Source organism: Rhinolophus sinicus, chromosome 17 (assembly GCF_057876585.1).
Source record: "Rhinolophus sinicus isolate RSI-liver-muscle chromosome 17, RSI-T2T, whole genome shotgun sequence".
Classification (NCBI taxonomy): Eukaryota; Metazoa; Chordata; class Mammalia; order Chiroptera; family Rhinolophidae; genus Rhinolophus; species Rhinolophus sinicus.
Window position 1 is genome coordinate 62,275,945 of NC_142517.1, and position 17,727 is coordinate 62,293,671.

Below are 17,727 nucleotides of genomic sequence, written 5' to 3' on the forward strand. Positions count from 1 at the left end.
TGTACAAAACAATGTAATAGTTAGACATTTACACCCCTCACAAAGTGATACCCACCCCCAGTCTACTACCCCTCTGACATCATGTTACAATTCCATTGACTATATTCCCTACGTTGTACTCCATATCCCGCACGCACACGTACACATTTATAGTTGACATTCAATATTATTCAACTTCAGCTTCAGGTTTATAGCACAGTGGTCAGGCATCTACACAGTCTATGAAGTGGTCTCCCTAACATATAGGTTATTCTTTCGCAAGGATGGGAAATTAAGTAATTGTTGACTTTGAAAACTGAGATGAAGGCCTTAGTCTTGGGTATTGATTGGGAAGACTTGGAGTATTCTTTAACCTAGAGAGTAAAATGAAGAAGATAGTGATTTGAGGAGCAAAGAGAGAGCAATTAAGATGCCATTGCAGTAGTTTAGTGTACAGTGATGGCCAAGATGAAGATAATACCTGTAGCATGGGATATGGGCCTAGATACGGGAAAGCAGGATCCGTAGGACTTGGTGGCAGGTTATTGATAACAAAGGAAAGGGAAGAGTCAGAGAAAACAGGAAAATATTGGTACTGTTGAAAAAAATTAGGACACAGAGGAAGCAAAATCCTCTTTGAGTGAGATGGTTTTAGACACAGTAAGTTTGTTGGTCATCTAACTTTATCAATTCTGTCTTTCAAAACTCAGTTTCCTCCATTCTAGGGTATCTGGATTTCTCCTGCATAAATTTCTTCTTCCTAAAGGAAATCCTAAATATAAAATTACCAATTAGATCAGCTCTCTTGGGTTTAAAACATTAATATAATTTGAGAAATATAATTTACTTTTCAGATAATATATTCTTGTGGAATAAATTCCCTTACCCAGAAGTTTTTTTTCTTTTAAATTATTCATTCAAAATTCATTTTTTTATATTATAATATTTCTCTTTTTTCTTTCTTTTTTTATTAGGGAATATTAAGGAATAGGATGTCGAGTCATTTTTCAATCTAGTTTTGGGGGGGTGTGGCGCAGCTCAGCTCCAAGTCAAGCCGTTGTGTTCAATCTAGTTGTGGCGTGTGCAGCTCACTGGCCCATGTGGGACTCGAACCGGCAGCCTTGGTGTTATGAACACCTCGCTCTAACCACTGAGCAAACCGGCTGCCCAGAAATTTTTCTTAATGGTAGCCTTTTCTGCCACAAAAGCCAGCTAACGTTGATGACCATTGATCACTTTATCCAGATGTTCAAAACACACCACCAATAGGAGCCACTCCTAGATTTTAACCAAAGCGTTATGCTTGTTTTCCAGTCATTTTTCAAGTCTTCAAACTTCTCCTGAGGATTTTCTCAAAATAATGTAGCTTCCCAACTCCTGCATAGCCCATATGCCCTGGTCACTTGATTTGCTTTTAGGTGTAAATTGTCGTCTTTGGAGAAACTGGCATCGATAGTGAAATACCACTATGGTGGTCTTAAATCTCCAAAGATGAGTGTTTGCACAAGAAAATAGCACCTCAAATTCCTTCTGATCTTGTAAGATATTTAAGGAATAGTAGTGTCAACTAACTCAGTGAGGCCATCACTGACCTGAAAGCACAGCTTTTAATCCTTTATGTCCTTGGAAAGAAAATAGTCACCTGCTGTGTTTGCTCATCTCTGGTAATCTATGTTAAAATTTTTCAATGCCTAGAATTCAGAACCCAGAATTCATTAAATGAATTATGCCAGAATACAATTTTTGATACTGTATTTGCAAATAAAAATCTAACGTCTTCAGAATTCTGGATTTATTAGCATATTTTTGGGTAGAGCTCTTTTTTTAATAAGAAAGTTTAGTCATTAATCTTATAATTTGTATTTAAATTATTCATTTAACTTATATACAGGTTCTAGAAGCTTTTTAGCAACCTTAAAATTTGTTTTTAATCCTCAATTGTTTTCAGTACACTGGTTTTCATAATATAAGATTTCTACAACTAGACAGTGTTACAAAACTATTATAAATGAACTTTTTAAAGACAGTATAAGGATCAGAGGTCAGCCAAGATAGTGGGGAGAAAAGATCACATCAAGAGCCGAATAGAATCAAATTTGAGGACAATTTTGAAGATTCTGAACAAGTCTCTGAAATACCAGTTGGTGTTCAATAGACTCGCCTGTGTAAGCCAGTGAAGTTTAAGTACAGATGTGTAAACCATCTATTAACTACTGTAAAATTTTGCTGAGGTTTAGTGACAGATTTACTAATAAATCTGTGGTTCCCAGACTCTTCCAGTTGAGGAAACTGAAACTCAGAGAGATCAAATAACTTGCCCGAAGTCATCCAGCTTGCCTGTAGCACGGCTGGGATGTAATAGTGGTGGTTATCTCTGGTTACCTTTTATTTTTCTGAATGCTTTTCTGTGTTTTCCAAATATGCAACAACTAACATTTATAATTATGAAAGAGGCTTAGTTTTGTTTTTTGAGAAAAATAATGAAAATTTATATAGATATGTTGAAGGAATGGTTGACAGGTTTTGGTCACTAAAACTGTGGTGTAAAGGAAGGGGAAATGGTCAGAAATGGCTTTAAGCCTAGATGACAGACTTATTCTGTTCATAGGACATGTAGTCTTAATTGTCAGGAAACATTTAAATAAAATTAAGCACAATATTATTAAATTCACCCGAATATATAATGCTAAATAAGACATAAAAGTACTTTAAAAAAAAAAGAAATTAAGGCTTTTTAAATAATAATTTTAGATTTATGAAAGTTTTGCCTTTTCCAGAGTGTCACACATATTTGGATCATATAGTATGGAGTTTTGTGACCATGGCTTATTTCATTTAGCAATATGCATTTATGCATTTAAGGTTTTTTCATATGTCTTTCATGACTTGGTTGCTCATTTCTTTTTATTGCTGAATAATATTCCATTGTCTGATGTACTACCTTTTATCCATTAACATACTAAAGAACCGGTTGCTTCCAGTTTTTGACAGTTATGAATCAAGTTGCTGTAAATATTGGTGTACAGGTTTTTGTGTGGACATGTTTTCCTCTCAGTTGGGTAAATGTCTAGGAGAATGATTGCTGGATTGAATGGAAAGCTTTGTAAAAAAAACTGCCAAGCTATCTTCCAAAATAGTTTATCCTATTTTGCATTCCCGCCAGCAAAAAATGAGAGTTTCTATTGTTCCACATCCTTGCCAGCATTTCAATTTTAATAGGTTTGTAGTGTTTGAATTTGATAACATATGATGTTGAGTATCTTTTCATATGCTTATTTGTCATTAGTATATCTTTGCTGAGGTGTATGTTCAGATCATTTGCCCAGTTTTACATTGAGTTGATTTCTTATCTTCAGTTTTTAAGAATTATTTGTGCAAAATAGAATTGGTTTGCTGGGCCTGTTGTGCTGCCTTTAGCAGCAAGTGTGTCATGTATCAGAGATGTGGTTACATGTGGAACAAGGATGAAACTAATCAAAATTATTCTGTTTTGATGAGTTGCTCATATTCAAAGTAAGAGAGTATTCCAGTTCCTTGTAGTCCAGTAATTGTGGAAGGAAAAAAATGGAACTGACTGCCAGAGAACTGGTTTTGTTTGATTCATTTGTAGCTTTTTTTGTGATAAGGTGTAGCTTGTGTGGTTGAATGTGTGCATGTTTTTATCTCTGCAGTCAGTTTGAGGATGACCCTTTCAGCAATTTAGTAAAAGTTTTATGAAATTAAAATCTTTGACTAAATTATTCTTATTAATTTAGGTACCTCGTAGAACTGGGTTGTATCAAGCCACTCTGTGATCTCCTCACAGTCATGGACTCTAAGATTGTACAGGTTGCCCTAAATGGCTTGGAAAATATCCTGAGGCTTGGAGAACAAGAAGCCAAAAGAAACGGCACTGGCATTAATCCTTACTGTGCTTTGATTGAAGAAGCTTATGGTAAGATAGAGTATTAAATAGGTGTCCTGAAATTATGATTTTCTTTTTCTCCTGCTTTTCTGGCCGGTCCACATATGTCATTCACAAATACATAAGAAAAATGTGTACTCTTATAAATGATAATGTTTAGTATGCAGAATTGGAAAAGAATATGCATTGTAGATGTGAAGAGAAGCAAGTACCCTTCAATTTAGCCCATTTTACACTGGGCTTTTAGGATCTTCTGATTCCTTGACTCTGCTTGTCCTTGTGTCTTCTTACTAGTCCATCGGAACCTCTAGAACATTCATATCTACTGTCACTGATGCCTGACTCCTTTTCTCTTGTAAGATTGAGAGTTCTGGTTTTGAATTGCATCCACGACTTAAAAGATTTCTAAGTTTCATCCTGAAGAGTCACTATCTGCCTTTTGGTTTCCTCATTCTTCTAATCTCAGTCTTAACCGTATTAATCATTGGTTTACCAGTGTATTAGGTTGGTGCAAAAGTAATTGCTATTTAAAAGGTTAAAAATAATTGCAAAAACTGCAATTACATTTGCACCAACCGAATACTTCAACCTTTTGAATTCCCTAAGTGATTTTAATGCATAGCCAGGTTTGAAAATGACTGTTCTAGGGTTATTCCTGAGATTGAAACTATGGGTGATGGGGTATGTTCATGTTCAAATTTATCAGCTAATGCAGAATTGTTTTCCAAAATGATTTTAACAATTTACCATTTTTTTAAAAACCTGATTATAAAAGCTATACCTGCTTAGTGTAAGGAATTTTGAAATGTATAAAAAAGGAAATGTTCCTCTACTACCCAGAGATCTTTCTCCAGAGACAACTCTTGTTAATTTTTTGATTTATGTATATTTTAATATGGATATGTATATGAAATATCTATTTTTTCCTTTGATCAATATTGATATTTATTTCTGATACTGCTATAGCTGTTAGACTCCTTATGGCTACATGTAAAAGAAAGCCTAGTTCAGTTGGGCTTGAACTTAAGAAAATGAATGTGTTGGGTAATTGTTCTAATCAGACTTCTAAGTTAAGCAATAGAATTTGATTTTAACCAATATAAGGATATTATACATTTGTTGAAATGATACGGGATAGCTCAGAGCCTAGGTAGATAGAACCGGAGCCAAGGATTGATTAGGCCATGGGTACGGTCCAGTAGGAATACTTCTACTGGCCCTAGGCGCTGGGTGATGGGACTCTGATGGAAATTGGTGCTTCTGGGGATTGGCTATTACTTGCATATATGTTGTTAATGTCAGTTTGTAATACTAGCATTCAGATGTAATCCCCAGCACTACTTTCTATGCTGTTACAAAATACGTATGAGACACAAGTAGAGAAGAGAGTCTTCCTTCACCTCAAGGAAGGAGACACATGGCAAAATATTGTTTCATTGAAATTTCCTACATTTAAACAAGAGATTTTCCTTTATTCTTTATTCTAGGTCTGGATAAAATTGAATTCTTGCAGAGTCACGAAAACCAGGAGATCTACCAGAAGGCCTTTGATCTCATTGAGCATTACTTCGGGACGGAGGATGAGGACAGCAGCATCGCACCCCAGGTTGACCTTAGCCAGCAGCAGTACATCTTCCAGCAGTGTGAGGCGCCTATGGAAGGGTTCCAGCTTTGAAGCAACACTCTGCCGTCATGTTCCTGTGTCAGACCAGGCTACCCAGTCAAGTCCTCCTGTGGAGCCCACAGTCCTCACGGAGCTAACTTCTCAAACGTTTTCCATAATACTGTTTGCGCTCATTTGCTTGCCTTGCGCACCTGCTCTCTCACACATCTGGAAAACCTCTGGCTCTCTGTGGTGGAATACCCTTCTAAGAAAAGGGTAACCAGAACGGCCCACTCTCTTAAGGAAAATCCCTAGGCTTTGGAGACCTACACTTCTATATTATAAGAGTCATGGGAACATACACATATTAATGTGGCTCCCTTTTTTTGTGGGGGAAAAAAGAGGACTCCTCCTCATTCTCTTTAAAGTGGGAAAAAATACTGACGTTAAAAGATGAGACTAAACCTTTATCTTGAATTTCACACAACTACTTGCAACCAGGGAGATGTTCGGCCCTGTTGTGTACACTTCAGAGTACTTTCCATGAGTTCTTCCACAGTGAACCCTTGGATTACCTGGTGGCTTTCTCTAGCCAAATTTGCATTAATCCTTACTGAGATTGGATGGTTTTCTTTCCTCTATTGGCGCCATTCTTCACAGATATTAAAGTTAAACCATCCAGTCCCTCACCTTCAGCCTTCAGTGAATGTGCTTTTAGTTGTCAGGAATGCTGAAGAATTAACACTTTGATTCTTAAATGTGATACTGGTTTGAAGATTCCCTTAGAACAGAAAGGAGAGGGGCACATATTAATTTGTATGGCTATTGCTTCTCTTTGGTCTTATGTGTCTTAGGATTTGGAAGTGGTTCAGTTCTAATGCTGGTTGAAGATTTAGAATCCTTAGTTACTGAAACAAAAAAGTAAAAAAACAAGACAAAAACCCCCGTGCAATTTTTCCCAAACTTAACCAGTGTGACTAGAGGCTGTGTTTCTGCATTAAAAAAATGTTTCAGGCTTTGTGGTCCTGATCAAGGTCCTCATTAAACTGGGAGCTCACCCTAGGTGCTTTCCCCTCTGTGACTGGCAGGTAACACATACTTTTAAAGGTTACTTAGGGAATTTTTTTTTCTTCATTGGGTGCAGCTTGATTCCAATGTATTCATGCTGCATATATGATCCCTTAATGTAACATCCTTATTTTAAATAACCATCTTCTCAACATGACCTGTTTAACCCAAATAAGGGCAGTGATCTTTTTCTTATAACCTCATTGTTCCCTAATCATTTCATCTCCTACTAGTATTGCCCAGTCAAGTGCCCCTCTTCCCCCACACCCCCCCCCGCCCCATAAAAGCAGCTTCTACCTTCCGGATCATTTAATGATGACTGCAATCCATACCTGCAAGTGGCGCTTCCAGTGCTGTCTTCAGTGATCCACATTTGTGCTTGGACTGGAACGAAAAAAATAAGCTTAATTGCCAAGAGAACTGCAATTGAACACACGACGTCTTGGTGCTAGTTGGCCGTCTTGACTCAGTGTTGGGACACACTATCAGAGAAGATTTGTATTTGTGGATATGCTATTCCAAATGAATTCTGAAGGAAAAGTTGCTCACTTCTGTTTCAGAGAATACCCTTTAAACGTACTTTAATCTTGTCCTCTTCGTAGAATTCATTAAAACCCCAAAGTGTAACTATTTGGAAGTTCCCCTGACTAGCTATTATACATCTCTGGTAAATCCTGCTGAATGTCAGGGATATTCAGAGCTTTCATACCTCATCATGTCATTTAAGCAGTTATCCTATGTGACCTGATTTAAACTTTAAAAATCCACTTCATTTAAAGTAGAAAGATACAAAGACAAAGGACATTTATCAGCCAAGCCTGTGACGCAGTCTTCGCATCTAGCCTATAGTTGTGTCTGTGCTCTGGATGGATACCGTCTGATGTCTGTCTGTCATTGATGGAGCAGCCACTGCAAAACTAGTCACCTCCCATCTATAAATGTTACTTTTTCTAGTGCTGCTTTGTGCTGAAAGAACATTTTAGTTTACTGCACTTGACCTGTAAAAGACTTTTGATTCTTTGTAATTTTAGGGACAAGTTAGGTGGTTAATTTAAAGAAAAACTTTCAGTGTTGCCTTTACATCACATTAAAATATAACTTCTTTCAGAAGGGTAATAGAAGCACTGATTCATAGTAAAAATCTTGTTTTTAGTTTTGACTTTTTTTGTGTGGCTGTTTTGTAAAATTGTAAATTACTGGTAATACATCATTTCTCTAGGATGTTTTAAATTATGTAACTTCTATTGGGTAATTTTAAAAAATTTCAGTTCATTTTGATAAACCAGTTTGAATGGAAAAAATACAAAGCACACAAAGTTGTTTCCCCTAGTAAGAATAGCTTACATTGGGAATTTTTGCTAGCAATTGCAGGTGTATCAAATGAATGAATTAAAACAAAGTCCATTCAACTGATGTGGTCTATTTTCTGTTTAAAACAGAGGTGTTTATCTTGCTCCTGTCGTAGAAGTTCATGAGCCACGAGATACAAGCTAAATTTTTTTAGAATAAAATGGTTTTTTTTAATATAAAAATTGGAATTGACTAAAAGTTAAATCCCAGCATAATTGTTGGGAACTGATAAAGCAGCCTTTTTTGGTAATAGAAATAACATTTTAGGAGATAACTAAGTTCTATTTTTAGTTCTCTGCCTGGCAGATTCTGTTAATTTACTTTCAATTTATTGAATAATTTAAGATGTTACTCATTACAAAAGCATGTTAATTTCAACACATGAAAACTCTTCTGTAGTTTTGTATACTGATGAGGGGCAAAGTCTGATTCTCTCCTCCCCCCTTTTTCTCCTCCAAGCTTTCAAAGTATGTTCTTTGTAATGAGAACTTCAGTGGGGAAAAAAAGCATTGAGAGGATTTGAGATGTAAAGGCACCTTGTATCTGAAGGACCAGGTGGATATGGTTAGATTGGGAAATACCGGGGAAGGTAAAAAAGGTAGATATAAAGAATGGTGAGATTTAGGAGACAGTTTTCCATGGAACATGTTAATTCATATTCTTGTTGCTAATTAGGACCCCTTTAAACTTAAAACCTTTGTCAGCTGTATTGTTTTTGAAAACTCTCTTCCCCGAGGATTGTTTCTTCCATCTCCCAGATAAAACTGAATGGGCTCAGAGTTGTTTTCATTATTGTCACAGATACAAACATTGACAATTATCCCATAATAAATCTGAATTATTCCAGATTGTTGCTGATTTTGCCTGAGAAAAAATATGTAGTATATTTTATAAACCAAAACTTTGTCAACTAAATCCTATTACACATGGCTACCCACAGGCAACTTTGAATTTACTTCTCTAGTGCTAAATAAACATTTCAGTTATTTAATCCCCCAGTTTGGGGCTGTATTATGAAAGGGTTTTTCCTCAGGTTGAAGGATTTCTTTTCTTTCTTGCTGATTAGTTTTGTGAACATTTTTATATCAACAGATAAGTCATAACTGTTTTAGAGTTTGGGGCTTTTATATGTATTAGAAAATTGTGATGTCTAAGGATGATGTTCAGTAAAGAAAAAGGATCCCGTTTTAGAAAGGGGCATTGTTTGCTTTTCATATTTATATGCTATATGCTACCTCCTACATTCCAAAATTTGCTCTTTTGCAGAGATAGGTGCACCTACCTACACATGAATGTCTCAAATCTGAATTTTTTGCCACATAAAATTAACAGCCGTTTTCTTCTGTTGTGAGGTGAGCAGAGTAAATGTATTACCTACCCAGTTGGGAAATACTTGGGGCTACCTTTTCCTTTCATCAAAAGTTAAAGTTATACATATAAAAAAAGTAATTGAATGCTACGTGCGCCACTAGTACAGTAAGTCTGCTCTAAGATGGAAAATACTCTATAGCATGCTTTATTGTCAGAAAAGGATAGGTAATAACAGTGGGTACCAGGGCATCAGAAGAATGTATGCTAAAATGAAACAACATATTCTGATTTTAAAAACATAAAATTGCTACTGGACATAAAATGTATCTGGATGTTTGGAGTAAGAAGAAAGTATAAAGGGTAGATGAAATTCCATTCTGTTTTCACCTAAGGGAGACAAGTCCCACTGTGTTTTCCTATAGGTCAAATAAAGGTAACTTGTCTTTATTTGAGCCTCTGTTGTGTGCCAAGTGCCTGGCTAAGGGCTTTCATTTAATCCTTCATTTTTCTCATTTAATCCTCCAACTGCTCTTTAAGATAGATAATTGTCACTATGTTACACATGACAAAATCAAGACTTAGGAGAATTTGCTTTGCCTCAGGTCACAACCCTTACTGTCTGTCCAAAGGTAGGGAAGAGTCCTACAGGTTTTGTCTTGAAACCAGCAGTCATGGTGGAATTTTCTGTGCCAGAAATTCCCAGAACTAGACTTAGACCAGCCATAGCTGGGCCAGCTCTTTTGTTGGACCATTCTTTCTGATTCCCTCGTCATCAGCACGTTGGGGGGGGGGAGGGGGAGACTAAATCAGGTGACATACGCTGGTGTGTAGACCCTCTCAGACCAAATATCTTTCCCCTTCTGTGGTGCTAAAACTCTATATGACCTGACCAACAAGTTAAAAAATAATACGCAAATGATTAATTTTGAGTTTAGTAGCATAATGACTAAACTCAGAAACACGTTTCCATTCAACAAACTCCAATGTAGAAGGTACTGACACAGAGAAGGAAAGGTTTTGGAATAAAGAATACCACCGCCTTAGAAAGCAGTGCCATCCAAGGATGTAAATTTAACACAGTTGACTTCCTAAAGGAGTATTGTCCCAAGGAGTGGCACAAGTTACAGAGATCACCTTCTAATGTATGTTGCTGAGTATGTTCTGCTTACCTCATCATTTTGACCACCCTCTGTCCTTTTTCAAAGTGTTCTTACACTTTGATTTGGAATGGCTCTAATGATTCTTTGTACTTGAATGAGTGAGTGCCTTGCACCAAGTAGACACTGAATAAATCCTGACTGACTGAAGGAATATGCATCCATGTGATATTAGTAAAGGGTATTTGGTTACAAAAATTAAGTTCAAAGGAATTCCTTTATGCTGCTGTTTGAAACCAGGATTAACAACTCTTAAAGCTACTGTCTTAAAATATGTTTTATATATAGTAACCTTTCAAGAGACAGAATTTGACCTGAAGCTTACAAAAGCAAACATTGTCATCGAGGTTTGTTATATAAAAACAAAAACCCTATGCCTTCTGAGAGAAATGAATGGGTATATTTTACAAGATAGCTGAAACATAATCAACCCTATGTGTTACCAAAAATAGCTCACCGGTCTCCTGGCATATTCTAAAGTTGAAAGCTTTTTTGTCCAGTTATATCCAACCGATGTGGAAGCTGGTGGTTGCCTTAGGCTATTAAATAGGGATTTTTATTTTTTTATTTGTGGAGTACAAAACAGAGACATTTACGTACCTCAGAAAGTGATAACCTAAACAAGTCCACTACTCAGCTCTACATAGCTATTACAATACCATTGACTGTATTCCCTGAGCTGTATTTTAACACCCCGTGAATATATATTACATATACATATATATTCATATATAATAGTTGACATTCAATATTAGTTTCAGGTGTACACCAGTGTAAATAGGGATTTTTCATTTTTACATGTATTCTGCATGAAAACTTTTTTAATCCATTCCTCCAGTTTAAGCAACAGATCAGTAGAAACAGAAAGATGGTGTATTTCTTCATTCCATCATTGCTTCTCTACCATTTTTGAGAGATTCTACTGACCAGGTATTTTTTCTGAAAACAAAATTTTAAAGCAAAACAGCCTTAGTTCCTGCAGACTACACTTGTCTAGTGTGAATTGGGTTTCCAAGCTTATTTTAGCTAACTTAGATGATTATTGCTCTTATTTCATTTGCCATTTTGAAAGTCTTGTTTTGGGAAAAAAGGGTCATTTCTATGGTCTTGAATGTTTGCAAAGAATAAAATGGCTCTTTAAATTCCTTTTTTATGTCCACTTAACCAGAGGAAGCCAGTGGAGTCCAGTGGGCATCCACAGTGTGCATCACTGCCTTACCTAAACCACTTGGGCCCAGCATTATTTAGGGTGACGGGGAAAGAGAACATAGAAACCCAGAAGATAACAATGGTGGGAAGCATACAGTACAAGGTTTGAGAGACGTCTCGGCAGGCTTGAGTGTAAAATACCATATAAAGAGTGTAGAACTTTTGAAGATTAAGTTGTGATTATGAGGTGAGCCCTCTCGAGAAGTCCTCAGTGACTAGTGGTTTGCTGGGGACAGTCCCTGTTTTTAGATCAATTCGCACCTAATTTAGTGACCCCTTTCACTTAAAAAAAAGTCTCAATTTTTAGATAAGTTATATTGCCACCCCATATATAGCCTAACTAGATTTTCACATGCTTAAATTTCTGGTGGTCTTAAGCAACTGGATATGTATGGTTCTATTATGCTTAATTTTAGAGGACTGGATTTGGTGATCGGAGTCGCTATAGAAGCAAGTCAGTCAAGATGTTCCTTAATGTAGGAATCGCTCCCATGCCACGGTTAGGTCTGACATACCAAAAATTTGTTTTTAATTAAAAAAAAACCCAAAACGACCCATTTGTGGCAATATTTCTATTTAGAATATTTGCCAACTTTACTGAGGGGCAAGAGGAATAAACTTTTTAACCACTGGTGAGATGTGGTTCTAAAACTTTTATGGGAAATTTAAAGAAAATGAGTTGATTTCTACAGGGAGGGAAACTTCCAAATCACCTATGGTGGTGATAAAAGGCAGCAAAAAAAAGAAAAAGAAAAAAAAATTGTTCAGACTAGGACCTCAGTGTAAGGAACTTTGCTTGAGAACCCCAAATGCACATCTGTAATTACGGTTTCTGTCCCTTCTACCTGTATTGGTATTCCTTGCTCTTACACACGCCATGGTTGCTGGTGCTCCCCTGCCCCCAAGGAAGTAAACGAGGAACTTCTTAGTCCTAATTCATAAGGACTGCAGTATTAGGACTATATGTTAGTATTAGAACATTACTAATGAATAAAGTTGAACTACTTACAGCTCTAATTTTCTTTCCATGAATTCCTGATGCTATTGGTAATAAAAAAAATTCCAGATAATCAGCAAACGGATTTTAATACCGCGGAAATTTCAAATTCTGGGAAAATTTGAAGAAAATTATTTTTCCTGGTTACTCCAATCAACACATTTTTAACTGTGTGCACCCTCTGTCCCTCATACTCCTGATACTTCTAGTGGGCTAAACATACTCCAGCTCCAAATCACCCATCCTAGTTCTCATGAGTTTACCTTGTTTAATTTCCTCTTTACTCTCCTAGTGCATAGAGCAGTTATTGGAAAAATAGATTTACTTACATTCTTTGAAACAAAGCCTATACTTTGTTCTCTGAAGTGCTCTTAAGTTTATTTTTAATAAATTAAAATGGAAATAATTTCAATTGATGGAGAATTTAGAATTAAACCTAGAATTGATTCTAAGCTTCCCAGTAAAAATCACGCTAATCCAGGCTAATGGGAGGAGGAAAGGAGAGTGAGGAGGCAGAGTTTAATCAGAGTTGAATTTTAAGATATAGTATAGTGAAAACAACTTGTGTTTTTTTTTTTAAATGTTAGAGGGGAGGTCCATGGTGGCCACCCATGCCTTCACAAATAGCTAAGTCATGATTTAATGCAGATAAATGGAAGCCCCAAACCGTTGTCAAGATGCACTTCCCATTCTCAGCACCTCCTGTGTTTATCCCGTTAATTCGCCCTAGCTAAGAATAAAGCGATTGTCCAATTCCTGTCTAAATTCCAAACTATAGTAGGGTCTTAAGAGTAATGAGGTTTTTACTATAGTCGATTATAGGTGACCTAATTATGCTATTGTGCTTTATAAGACAAGGCTTTCAATTATCTCTTACAAGTATATGATAAGAAACCCTTTGTTTCCAAATGCTGCAATTCTTGTCTGACAGAAAACATCAGGAGGGATATTTGCCTCCTGACTTCAACTCAGCTACCAGCTACCGGGCAAACCTTTTAAACATAACACTTACTCTCTCTGGGAGCACTCTTGATTGAACAATTAGAGGATTGGAAAAAACTAGTCACGCTTCCAATTTTTTTGCAAACTTATTATTTTTGTTTAAAGAGCAATTTACATCGGAAAAGCACGTATCCTTTACATAATACTTGCACGGCCATTAACCATTCCTTAAAACTAGGGTAAGTCTATAAAGCCTAATTACGAATAACCTTCTACATGCCCTACACCAACTTCTTTGTCCCCTCTTCTGTCTCAAGCACCTATGCAGATCTTAACTCCTTTTCTTAATTTCCTTTCGGAGCTTAAACCATAAGGAAGTGCTAAAACAACGTTTGCTCGTTTTCCTTGGCACTACCGTGTCGTGCTGAGCACTGGCCTTCAAAGGCCCCTAACATATTCTTCTCTAAACGTTTAAACCAGAAGTCTCTACGCTCCCCTTGCTTATTTGCAGCCTTGCCGCACACACCAGGTTCTACACCACCACAAGCAGAAGCGAGCAGAACCACACAAGGAGTCACAGGCGTCTTGGATCCACGTTCGCTACATTTCGGAAAGCTCGCCATCTGGGCAGCTCATGTACCAAATGCGGGCTTAACCCTGCGGCTAAGGGCATCGGAAAATTGAGACCTTTCTCATATAACACGAATTCCAAACAGTGAATGTTTTTTTGAAATATATCACTGCTTCCAACGCCAGCCACTCATATTCAGGAGACATCCTCATTCCCCCACTACGCCCAGAAGGCAAAGCACTACTTGTATGTAGAAGGCGGGGTGGGGCAGGTGTGGGCAGGAGGGGAACCGGAAGGAAACCCGACGTCTCCGTTTGCGCAAATGCAAAGTGAATGAAAGCCTCTCCCATTGGCCATCTCGGCCCGGAAGTAGCAGAGGCTCCTTCTGCTCATGCGTTCGGCTGTCCTGCCCACTGGGTTAGTGATTGACGCGGCGGTGTGGATTCTTTTGTATGTATGTGGGGAATGTAGCCGGCACGCCCGGACCTCCAATAACGGTGCCTACGCAGGTTTTCTCTTAGCTTCTGAAGTCTGTTTAAAGCGTTTATTCAGTCATGCTCAAGTACCGAAAGTCTGTCTAGACTGGTAGGGTTGCTCAGTGTTCTCAAACATTGAGGAGCTGGGGGGGAGGGGCAGTGAAAAATACTCTAAAAATTCCCTCCTCCCGACCTGCCCCACCCCGCGCCGCTTTGGACTGCTGTAACGTTCGCAAAATACCCAACATTAATACCTTATTTGCCGACAGCGCATGGGACTCTTCTAATATTTTTTCAACTATGTTTAAAAAAGAGAAAGCGAGGAAAAACAAGTCCAAACCATGCTGCTGAATCACTGTGTATGGTAAAGACGACCCAGAAATTGTAAAGGTTAGAAACCGTTTATTTTTGAGTCTGATGTTTTAATCTTCATTTTGCTGGGCAGATAGCCAAAAAGCCAAAGTACCGGGCTGCTTGGTCCACGGCCGGACGCCTAGCCGACCTGACTTGGAGCTTCGTAGCCATGGCAACGGAGGAGTCAGGAGACGCCAAAGCAAAGTCGGCCCTCTCTTCATCAACCAATCGGAGCCAACAAGCGTCTGAAAAACCAGACTATGCTCTCAAATTTACCCTCATGGGACACACGGAAGCAGTATCGTCAGTTAAGTTTAGTCCTAATGGAGAATGGCTAGCAAGTTCTTCTGCTGATACAGTAATTATAATTTGGGGAGCCTATGATGGAAAATATGAGAAAACACTTTATGGTCACAGTCAGGAAATATCAGATATTGACTGGTCATCAGATTCCAGTTGTCTTGTTTCTGCCTCAGATGATAAAACTCTCAAGATTTGGGATGTGAGATCTGGAAAATGTTTGAAAACGCTGAAGGGGCACAGTAATTATGTTTTTTGCTGTAATTTCAATCCATTGTCCAACCTCATAATTTCAGGATCTTTTGATGAGAGTGTAAAAATATGGGAGGTGAAAACGGGAAAGTGCCTCAAGACTTTGTCTGCTCATTCTGACCCAGTTTCTGCTGTTCATTTTAATTGTAATGGGTCCTTGATAGTATCAGGTAGCTATGATGGCGTCTGTAGAATCTGGGATGCTGCATCAGGTCAGTGTTTAAAAGCACTTGTTGATGATGATAACCCTCCTGTCTCTTTTGTAAAATTTTCTCCAAATGGCAAATATATTCTTATTGGAACTTTGGACAATACTCTTAAACTATGGGATTATAGCAGAGGCAGATGCTTGAAGACATACACTGGTCATAAGAATGAGAAATACTGCATATTTGCCAATTTTTCAGTGACTGGTGGAAAGTGGATTGTGTCTGGTTCAGAGGATAACCTGGTTTACATTTGGAACCTTCAGACCAAAGAGATTGTACAGAAATTACAAGGTCATACAGATGTCGTAATCTCAGCAGCTTGTCATCCTACAGAAAACATTATTGCATCAGCAGCATTAGGAAATGACAAAACAATTAAACTGTGGATGAGTAACTATTAAATCCTTTAGAAATCAAGTAGTAGAGCCAAGGTGGCAAAAAGTCAGATATTTAAAAAGATGGTTTCTCTTAATTTTGGCATGGTTTTGTATTTATTAACATTGTCTTGGAATGTAAGATTTTAAGACCTATAATATAAATTTACAAAGACAGATGGAAAAGCAAAGAACCTAGGGCTTCTGACTTTTACTCTTGAGGTCTATTATTAATCTCGTTTCTGTCCCTGAACAGATTTCCATTGTTCCCCTCAAAGACTGTTCTAACGGATGGGTGTATTTGAGAAATAACTAGAAGTAAGATTCACAAGACAGGATGACTGATTAAATGAGGGGGGCAAAGGAGTATGGAATAAACTCCAAGGTTTTCTGTTTGAGAGATCAGATGAACAAACGTAAGCCTGGGATGATGGTGGATTGGAGATGTATGTCAGATGCCACTCAAACACTGTGATAGCCCACGTGATGGGACATGACATGGTCCATGGAATCAAGTCTGCAAATTGGGAAAAATAAGTCATGGTTAGGTTTGTTCTCAGAGTCTAAAACATTATAAATGGCATTTTACTGAAGGACCTCTCAATGCCTTGTCAGATTGTACCGTCTCATGATTTTTAAGCAAGCTCGATACCTGAATGGTGAGGCTGCTCTCTTTGATTGTGTCTGACCTGCTAACTACTACCCGTGCTTCAAACTCAGTTCAGAAATCACTTTGTGGAGCCATCACTGCCTGCATGACTCCAACCACAGCTGACAGCTGAGTTAGGTTTTCTTGCTTCTCCTATAGCTTCTGTTAATAAAGTTCAAAATATATCCTTTACTAATTTGTATTGCAATGGTTTCATGGACTATGTTTCCTGTAAATTATGAGCTCTATGGAATCAAGAAGTATGTCTTACTCATTTTTGTATTCTCAGTTTTTGTATATAGAAGGGACTCATAACGTTTGAGGAATGATAATGAATTATATCACCACCACTTCATTCCTTGCTTGTTTTCAATAAATATTTGGAATCAGTTCTCCATACTATTGTTTTTGTTGATTAAATAATCTGAGTATAGCCTCATATTAATTTTATTCAAACACTTTATATAGAAAATACAAAGTGGAAAATAGTTTCTGCCCACTTTACCTACAGAGACATGAGAAACATGAAAAAAATCTAGAAATTAAGTTAAAAATAATACAAAAATAACTGAAAGCATCAAGGGCAAAACTGTCTTCTGTATTCTACAGTGCCTTATAATAGTGCTGATTAAATCTGATTTGCTTGAAAGTTCTGAGGAACATAAGATATTAGAGTTATTAATAGGGTATGACTGCTAAGAAGTTTATATGTGAGGGTGCTTGGAGAAATGGGGTTAGATAGGGACAAGTCTTAAATTCTGGCCAATAAATTTATATTTAACCCATAAAGAAGTAGTCACTAAGTTCTTGAAAAGGAGAATGACACAAAATGAGAAATTACTGTGTAAATTCTTGCTGCATTTTAACATTTATGAGCTTTGGTTTAATAAAACATTTTTATTATAATGTCCAAGTTACACCACTTTAAAATGCTTCTTTAGGAGTTAAAAATGGTATTGTTCTATGAAGAAAGATTGCTTATTTTTAAAAGAAGTACATTAACATTTACCCATATTTAAAAC

The 17,727-nt window shown here is 37.3% G+C and overlaps 2 protein-coding genes across 4 annotated transcripts in view; both read left to right on the forward strand.

Moving 5' to 3' along the window:
- Window positions 1-9,662, forward strand: part of KPNA1 (karyopherin subunit alpha 1) — a 57,801-nt gene extending 48,139 nt beyond the window's left edge. The window contains exons 13-14 of the mRNA XM_019714016.3: window positions 3,735-3,913; window positions 5,371-9,662. Of these exons, the coding sequence (XP_019569575.2) occupies window positions 3,735-3,913; window positions 5,371-5,558 (367 nt within the window). The 3' untranslated portion in view covers window positions 5,559-9,662. The remainder of the gene's footprint in view (window positions 1-3,734; window positions 3,914-5,370) is intronic.
- A 4,801-nt stretch (window positions 9,663-14,463) lies between these two features.
- On the forward strand, window positions 14,464-17,104 carry WDR5B (WD repeat domain 5B). 3 transcript variants are annotated; one of them, XM_019714018.3, is made up of 2 exons: window positions 14,464-14,541; window positions 15,013-17,104. In XM_019714018.3, exon 2 carries the CDS (start codon window positions 15,091-15,093, stop codon window positions 16,081-16,083), a length of 993 nt encoding a protein of 330 aa, XP_019569577.3. In that variant the 5' UTR covers window positions 14,464-14,541; window positions 15,013-15,090; the 3' UTR covers window positions 16,084-17,104. The 3 variants fall into 3 exon arrangements, with proteins under 3 accessions (XP_019569577.3, XP_019569578.3, XP_019569576.3); XM_019714019.3 differs by having other exon boundaries at window positions 14,470-14,508; XM_019714017.3 differs by having other exon boundaries at window positions 14,490-14,588.
- The last annotated feature ends 623 nt before the right edge of the window (window positions 17,105-17,727 follow it).